We start from the raw sequence: 8190 nt of genomic DNA, 5'->3' as shown, positions 1-8190 counted from the left end.
TCTATGAAACCAAGAGTGGGAGCAGAGCTCCCCAGAGAACTGTAACAGCAAGATGGCAAAGCAAGCCCGAGCCTTCCAAGGAACGGGCACGCGCCGCCCCACCATTTGCCCGGGATTCCCCGCCCAATCCAGCCCGCGCTTCCGGCGGTGTGGGTGTGGCTTGCCGGTGACGTCACTGCCGTGCGCCAACGCGCTGCCTGGCGGTAGATTCAAACCGAGGGCCGGCCCTGGGGTCTAGGAGGGAAGTCGTGTGTTCTCCCGGGTGAGGTCGTCCCCGTAGTCCCTCGGCCGCTGAGCCGTCCACCGCGGGAGGCCGGACTGCGGCGAGCGCGACCAGCCGCGGAGATGGCGCTCTCCACCACCGTCTCGCAGCGGATCAAGCGCAAGGCGCCCCGCGCCTTCCTCAGGCGCACCTTCAAGCAGAAGAAGCCGCACCTTCGCTTGGAGACCGGCTGCGACCTCCTGGTGAGTGGCGCTCCTTGCCAGGCCCGGGACAGGCCCGGCCTGCGTCTCTTTGAGCCCGGTAGCTAGGGCGGGCAGCGCCCCGGGACCGGGGGTGTGGGGGAGTGGGATGGGTGGTGCAGGGGGCGGGAGGACTGGACTGTGGAAGACCCGGGACTTTTTAAGGGAAAACTGTCAACCAGACCACTGACCCTTCAGCGGAAGCCCGGACCCTTATTGTTTCCAGGAATAGCGGTTCTTTCAGAACTCTTTGGCATCGTGATTAACATGTGTTATATATAGATATATAAATGTATCTATGTAGCCGGGCGGTGGTGGCGCACGCCTTTAATCCCAGCACTCGGGAGGCAGAGGCAGGCGGATCTCTGTGAGTTCGAGGCCAGCCTGGTCTACAAGAGCTAGTTCCAGGACAGGCTCTAAAAAAGCTGCAGAGAAACCCTGTCTCGAAAAACCAAAAAAAGAAAAAAATAAATAAATGTATCTATGTGTCTATCTATCATCTATCTATCTATCTATCATCTATCTATCATCTATCTATATCTATCTATCATCTATCTATCTATCTATCTATCTATCATCTATCTATCTATCTATCTATGTTTCTATCTATCTATCTATCTATCTATCTATCTATCTATCATCTATCTATATCTATCTATCTATCATCTATCATCTATCTATCATCTATCTATCTATCATCTATCATGTATGTGTCTCTATGTATATATCCCTATCTATCTACCTACCTACCTACTTACCTAACTCTTTTATATCTCAGGTGAATCGTCTAAAGACAGATTTGGCCTCCTGCCTTCCCTAGCTCCTATATGATGGTACCCAGTACATTAGACCCTCGCTACTGCACTAGGCTCCTTACTAAAGGTCTGCCTTCAAAAGTGATCATGTAGCGGCTGGATTCATTTTCCTAGACAGATGATACAGCACTCTTCAAGTTTTTAACCTCTCAAGACTGTTGTTTGTCAGACTCATACTTGCCTGAAACAGAATGCTTTCCAGTAATTGGCCCCAGTCAAGCAACTGTCTGTTTCTGCCTCGACGTAGATTCAGTGTGGGAACATTACGTCCCCAGGTTTTATCACAGGAGCACGGCTTTGCCCTCTGTTCTGAAAACGCATGCCTCTTTTCCAGATGAAGGTGCAGAACTGGAGTTATTTTCCTGTCTTCCCAGCTATTGACTTCTTCCAGGGTTTCTGTTTTCTTTTCCTTGAGACAGAACTTCCCGTTGTAGCACTAACTGGCCTGGAACTCACTATGTAGACCAAGCTTGCCTTCAACTTAGAGATCCACCTGGCTTTGCGTCTCAGTGCCGGTTTTAAAGCTGTGGGATCCTCGTTTTTAAGACTTATTTTGAAATCATTTTTATTTTTGAGTATTTGTGAGTGAAGATCATATTATGTAGATGCCTGCAGAAGCCAAAAGACGTGAAATCCCTTGTATGTTGAAGTCCAGGTGGTGGTGGGCTGCCTTACAGTGGATGCTTCTTAGCAGCCTCCAAAAGAGCGGCCAGTGCTCTTAACCACCAAGCCGCGTCCGCAGATACTGCTTTTCTTCACTATTATAATATTGTCTACTTTTTACATTTTTGATCTCTAAAGCCAAAATATATGCCCCTCCCCCCAACTTGAAGGGTGCAGAAGGCTCAGTGTTGGTACTATATCATATGTGGGAACTGCCCATGAACCTTAAAAGAGACCTTGTTTCTACTGTTAGTTTTTCCTTTCTCATATTCTGTTAGAAAAGGCAACATTGCTGTTTTGTCCCCTCCCCACCACCGCTCTTTGGTAGTGGTTAAAGTAGCGTAAATGAGCTGGGCTTCCCTTGTAATACACTTTCTATACTGTTTTTGTCTACTTTGTTTTTGTTGGATCTTAGTATAGAAGGAAATCCCTTGACTACGAGTATCCAGAGTTTGGCAGACCTTTTTTCAAATAGCCAGTGTCTCTCCACCATCCCTGTTTTCTGTCCTGGAGTGACCTGTGGTTCTATGGACTCTGGTGGGACACTCTAGGTATCAGGGGAAAGAAGCACAGTTGGAACGCAAGTCTTGGCACTGGTGGGAGAAGGGAAGTTCCTTTGGTCCTTTGTTGCTCCCAGATGATAGGTTTGTCTTCAGTGACTTTTGTTAAATGGTTCCTGTTTAGTCTTTTGTTAACTGATGCCGTTTCTCTGTAACTGTTTTCTGCTTTCCATTAACGTCATAATCTTACCCAATAAAGTAATCCACGTCATCCATAGTTTTTTCCACTTCAAGTGGTATGTTTTATTCTTTTTTTCTGAATACCATATCAGTTAGTTACTGAGATGCTATCGCTGTTCCCGGCGTTGTTCGTTTCTGATGGTGTCTCCCAGCATACCATGCAGCTTTATGGGGTGATTGTCCCAGTAGTCTGAGACATTACAGTCAGGAGCCTTTGTCTTCTTTGTTTAGCACAGTGCCCTGAATCTTCTGAGTCAGGTTATTGTTTAGAATACTCGATAAGTCATGTAAATAATAAAAAATAAAATTGTGAAAGCTACTTTTTAGTTGATGTGAGTAGCACCCTCACACATGGAAGAAGCTGTGGATGAGAAATTTCTGAGTAATAAGTTTCCTAAATATACATCATTTGTATTGTCTATAAAAATATATGTTAAAATGGGTCCATATATATTTAACTTTATATATTATTTAATGATACATATGCTCTGCTTTTAAAGATTCATTTGAACTGCTTACTCTTTGTACATCGATTGGCAGAAGAGTCCAGGACAAATGCCTGTGAAAGTAAATCTAAAGTTATCAAAAAGGATCATGTGCTGGCTGCAGCAAAGGTAAAGCATGAATTCTCTGTTTAAGCAAGTTAACCTTAGGTTACACCATGGCTATCATCTTTGATTCAAATACTTTTTAAAGATTTTTATTTTGAAATGCCTATAACCTGACGTTGTGTAAGAAGAGCTGAATGGTAGTTAAAGTTAGAAAAGGCTGTGAGAAATGTACTAGTAAAGAGGATTGTTGAATTTTGTTAAACAACATTTTGGAAATGTATTTAAATACAGAACATATTCGGCATTTTCTAAACTTACGAAGCACATAATTTTATAGTTCTCTTATTAATATTGCTTTGCACAGAGCAGTGCTCGGCTGGGTCACAAACCTACTTGTGATAGACAGCCAAGGCATTGTCTATGCCCCAACAGTTTTATGGGACTCTTAAGTTCTCTTCAGCGAGAAACTCCACAACTATTCAAGTCCAAATAAGTACTTTTCTGAAAGTAATGCAATAATTAAGAGCATGAAAAGCATATGTAAGTGTTTTAAATTTAGACTTTTGTTTTTTCTACTGTTTTATTGCCTTTATTATGCATCTATGTGTGTGCATGTGTGTTTGTGTGTAGGTATGTGTACATGTGTACACCTGTCAGAGCATACCTGTGGAGGTCAGGGCAACTTTTGTCAATTGGTTCTCTATTTTGTGGGGTCAAACTCAGGTTGTCTGACTTAGCACTTAGTGTCGGTACACACTGAGCCAACCCATGGGGCCTGAGGCCATTTTTCTTTTTAAACTGTAGTAACTAAATTCCTGTAAACAGTTATTTTTATTTACATTTTTTTGGAGATAATTTAGGCCTCATCCTCCAAGCATTTTTACAACTAAGTATTTCCCTTTGTCATATTTCTGCAACATTTAATGTTTTGAAAATTGTATATGAAACAAATTATTCAGTGTAATATGACCAGTCTTGACCTCTAGCTGATATAATTTCAACTTAATTGTGAGATTTTTATGTTACAATGGATTTATACTACTTTGTAGGTTTTTTTTTTTAGTTTAAAAACATTTTTAATACCCTAGATCATTATTTTGGAATCAACAGTTTTGATACTATGATTGTAATTTGCAAGGTTAGTAAATGAAAGTGACTCCACACCAGGTTTCCTAATCTACGGATGGTTCCTGTTCACTGAGGGAAGTGAATGAGAATAGGCTACTTACATTGCAGCTCGCCAGTTACTTATTTCCCATAGGCATAACATGTATCTTTACTTCCTCTCTTACAGCTAATTCTGAAGAAGAGCAGAGGTTAGAAGCCAACGCATGTTCAAGAATTATATAATGTGTTAATTTAAGTGCTAACAGATCATTAAGACATTTTTGTATGTGTCAGTTTATATGGTGGATTATTAAAACACTGACTATATGAGCAATGCGTGAATTTTACTTTTAGGAATTATGTTTTTTTCATTTTAAGTGACTTCTCAATTTTTTGTTTGTCTGCTATTGTGCTTAGTATATCAAAAATGAAATCATACTGTACTGATAACTTCAATAGATATACTCCTTAGACTTAAGCTTATGTCTTTGGATTTAGCCAGAATTATGCAGTGAATTTAATTTCTGAGAGAAAGCAGTATACATTAAAATATAGACATATTTTAAATATGTTGATTTTTGATTCACAAAGCATTTCTGTCTAATTTTGTTTTTCACTAATAGTAACAGTAAAATTTCTCAGCTAGAAGATTGTAAGCATTAGCCAAAGTTTTTACAAACTTGTTTCCCTCTATAAACCACGAACAAGAAGTTCTGGAACAGCTGACCTACTTTCTTCAAATCATGGGCTTTAGTAGATAAGACATTCCCACAGCAGTTATTTGGAAGCTTATTGTATATTATTCAATATTTACTTCTAAATTTTGTTCTGAGATAATTTCAGATTGTGTATAAAGTTGCAAAGCTAATATAAACATATAGTCTACATTAAACACCCAGTTTCTGCAGTGGTTACATCTAACATATAGTGTAATATATCAAAAGCAGGATTTGGCAGTTGGTATCTATGTAGCTCTCTGCTATTTTACCATGTGTGCAGATTCATGGAATTGCTGCAAGCAGTGTATAGAACTACCCCAGTACCACAGAGGTCTTCGTGGTCTAGTTACTGTGGTCCCTACCGGAGCACCACCCCTAACCAACTGTTCTCAGCTCTATAGTTTTGTCACTGAGAATATTATGTAAACAGAAGCATGTAAGAAATAACCTTGGGAGATTTGTTTTCCACTCAGTGTAATATCCTTATGATCTGTTCAAGTTGTTATGTTTACTGCTGAATGGTCTGGATGTACCATACTTTGTATAACTGCTTATTGAAAAACATTTTAATTTGTCTGATTTGGGGATTATTATAAATAAATTTTTTGTGAATAGTTGTAAACTTTTTTAAAATGTATATGAGTTTTCATTTTTTTTTTCTGGAAAAGATGCCTAGAAGTTTGATTAACTTCTAGGTCAAATGTCAAGTATATGTTTAGCTTCGAAAAACAAACAAACTAAATGAACTTTGGTAGAGTGATCATACTGTTACATTTTACTAACAGTGTATGAAAGTAATTTTATTTGCACTCTAATGAGCCTTTGGTTTTATTGTTTTAATTTTTAAAATGTTAGCTGTTCTGACAGGTGTGTAGTTTTAATTTACATTGCACTGTGGCTTTTGTCTACGTTTGGGGCTCCTGTTACAAATTGTCATTTACTAGGGAGCTTATAAACAAGCTTATTTCTGTCAGTTCTGCTGGTTAGAGGTCCAAGACGAGAGTGTTCAGATGGGTGAGTTCTGGTGAGGTATATATTAAGTTATTCAGCTTCAGATTAAAAAGATTTAGGAAATGCAAATTCTGTGGGGGAAAAATTACAGTAACTTTGAAGGATTTAAGATATAGTCTAGTCTACAGATGAATAACTTTCAAGAATTGAAAATAAGGAACAGCTAGGCTACTAGCATATATTACAGTTTTTACATGGTAAGTGAGATAGCACAGCAGATAAAAACAGATGCCACACAATAATGCAAACCTGAGCCTTGAGTTTGGATTTTAAACTCAAGGACTTGAGGAGAAAGCATCAGTCCGTCCAGTTACACGTGGGTAGTAGAATGTGTTTTTATATGTGCACCCATGGCCTTCCTGAGCGCTGAGGATAGTAGAGTTTTGAGACGTGAACACAAAGAGTAGTTATATGTATTAAAGCCCTAACATTGAGTTTACTAGTCCTGACGTCATTCTGAGCCAAAGAATGTATGTTGTATGTATTATTCTTAGAAGAACACTACAACAAAGTGACTGTTCTACTGAACAGCCATCTCTAGCATATATTCATTTCCCCCTCTGTCCTCTCCACTTCTAATTTTTCCTCCTTTGATCTTGTAGATTTGTTGTTGTTGCTGAGGTCTCATGGATGCTAGGCAAACCTGCTGCCACTAGCCAATAGTCACATCTCGCCTGTAATTTTTTATTCTATTAAATCTGTTTTTTTGGCTGGGCGTTGGTGGTGCACGTCTTTAATCTTAGCACTCGGGAAGCAGAGGAAGGCGGATCTCTTGAGTTCGAGGCCAGCCTGGTCTATAAAAGCTAGTTTCAGGACAGGCACCAAAACTATATGCAGAAATCCTGTCTCCAAAAACCAAACCAAACAAACAAACTGGTTTTTCATAGTTAATAATCAAACTGGAACCATTCTTGATTTGTTTGAAGCTGTATATAATAAGACAAACTCCTAGAAGTAAAATTATATCAAAGATACATCTTGCATAATGCTGGAGTAGCTTTGGCTTGTATGCTTAATTGAACGTAACAGCATTTCTAATTAATGTAAACATATGTCATGAAAGGAAAAATGGCTAGTTCTCTTAAGTCTTGACATGCTCATTCTGCTAGACTGCTGTGTCCCAGCCACCAGTGTCTCAGTGACTAGCAGCACTGACTACAGATAGTTTGGTGCCAGTTGTAAAGACTCTGAGATGTGCAGGCCGAGGCCATAATAGCTAATAGTAAAGCCTGCTGGGAGATCTTGGCTTAGCTGACTGCCTGTACTCGTAAAGAGAACCAACCAGAGGCAGGTACTGTACTTGGCCTTCAGGGGGATTTTTTTAAATTGAATTAGTCCTATTTAAAAATTAAATTACACATACAAATTTAATTTCTGGCTTAATTTAAAAAGTTGGACAGTATGGCAATAATATAGCCATAATCAGTTGGCCCTAAATAGTAGTAGCTTCTCATTTCAAATAACTGTTGATTTACTCCACCTAGGGCTGTTTTACTTAGGTTAATCTCAGCACGTTTGTTTGTAAGTATTTGAGTGAATCCACGATCCACTTGAAAACTGGGATTTCTCTCGCTTATCCAGGCAGCTTACTGGCACCTCCGACTCCTGACTCACTTTCTCTTTCTCAGCATGTTCCCCCTGTTCTTTCAGGGGTGTCTATTAACAGTGGTAGCCCACTGATACCCTGCGGCCCCAATGGAGCAGCCATTCGTGAGGAGTCTGGTTCCAGGCAGTAAATATGAAAAAAATCCTCAACTTACCCACCAAAAGATACTTTACATCAGCCTCATTCTCCAATCCAAATGGAACTCAAATTTAAGAGTATCTATCTGTGCAGGCTAGGTAAAATTAATGTCCAATTTGCAATTTTCTCAGAGTTCTTTGGAATCCTGCTTTTTGTACCCAGACAATGCTGTGACATAGGATCTGGCTCTTTAGATATTCAGCCCCGAAGGGGACTGTCTTAAATAGTACTTTTCTGTACAATAACTTTTTCTTTACAGTGCTTTTCCAAGAATCTTAGTAACACATAGTTAGTTATCTGTCTTGCACTCATTTCACGGCTTCCTAACAAGTTAGAAAGGTATGGCGTAACTGCGGACTAGAATTAGTGCAAGCGGTT

The 8190-nt window shown here is 39.8% G+C and overlaps 1 protein-coding gene across 2 annotated transcripts; it reads left to right on the top strand.

Annotated features, from left to right (window-relative positions):
* Positions 1-214: 214 nt before the first annotated feature.
* Positions 215-5694, top strand: Cenpw (centromere protein W). 2 transcript variants are annotated; one of them, XM_038340227.1, is made up of 3 exons: positions 215-465; positions 3181-3294; positions 4526-5694. In XM_038340227.1, the coding sequence occupies exons 1-3, from the start codon at positions 346-348 to the stop codon at positions 4550-4552; spliced, it is 261 nt and encodes an 86-aa protein (XP_038196155.1). In that variant the 5' UTR covers positions 215-345; the 3' UTR covers positions 4553-5694. The 2 variants fall into 2 exon arrangements, with proteins under 2 accessions (XP_038196155.1, XP_038196156.1); XM_038340228.1 differs by lacking the exon at positions 4526-5694 and having other exon boundaries at positions 3221-3298.
* The last annotated feature ends 2496 nt before the right edge of the window (positions 5695-8190 follow it).

The sequence above is a fragment of the Arvicola amphibius genome, chromosome 8 (genome assembly GCF_903992535.2).
Source record: "Arvicola amphibius chromosome 8, mArvAmp1.2, whole genome shotgun sequence".
Classification (NCBI taxonomy): Eukaryota; Metazoa; Chordata; class Mammalia; order Rodentia; family Cricetidae; genus Arvicola; species Arvicola amphibius.
Note: the sequence above shows the minus strand (reverse complement) of the source record. Positions and strands in the feature narration are given on the sequence as shown.

Bases quoted from the DNA above. Each gene is read 5' to 3' on its own strand.
- Cenpw (XM_038340227.1), top strand. From the start codon at position 346: ATGGCGCTCTCCACCACCGTCTCGCAGCGGATCAAGCGCAAGGCGCCC. The intron at 466-3,180 runs GTGAGTGGCGCT...CTGCTTTTAAAG, and splicing joins AGACCGGCTGCGACCTCCTG to ATTCATTTGAACTGCTTACT. The intron at 3,295-4,525 runs GTAAAGCATGAA...CCTCTCTTACAG, and splicing joins ATGTGCTGGCTGCAGCAAAG to CTAATTCTGAAGAAGAGCAG.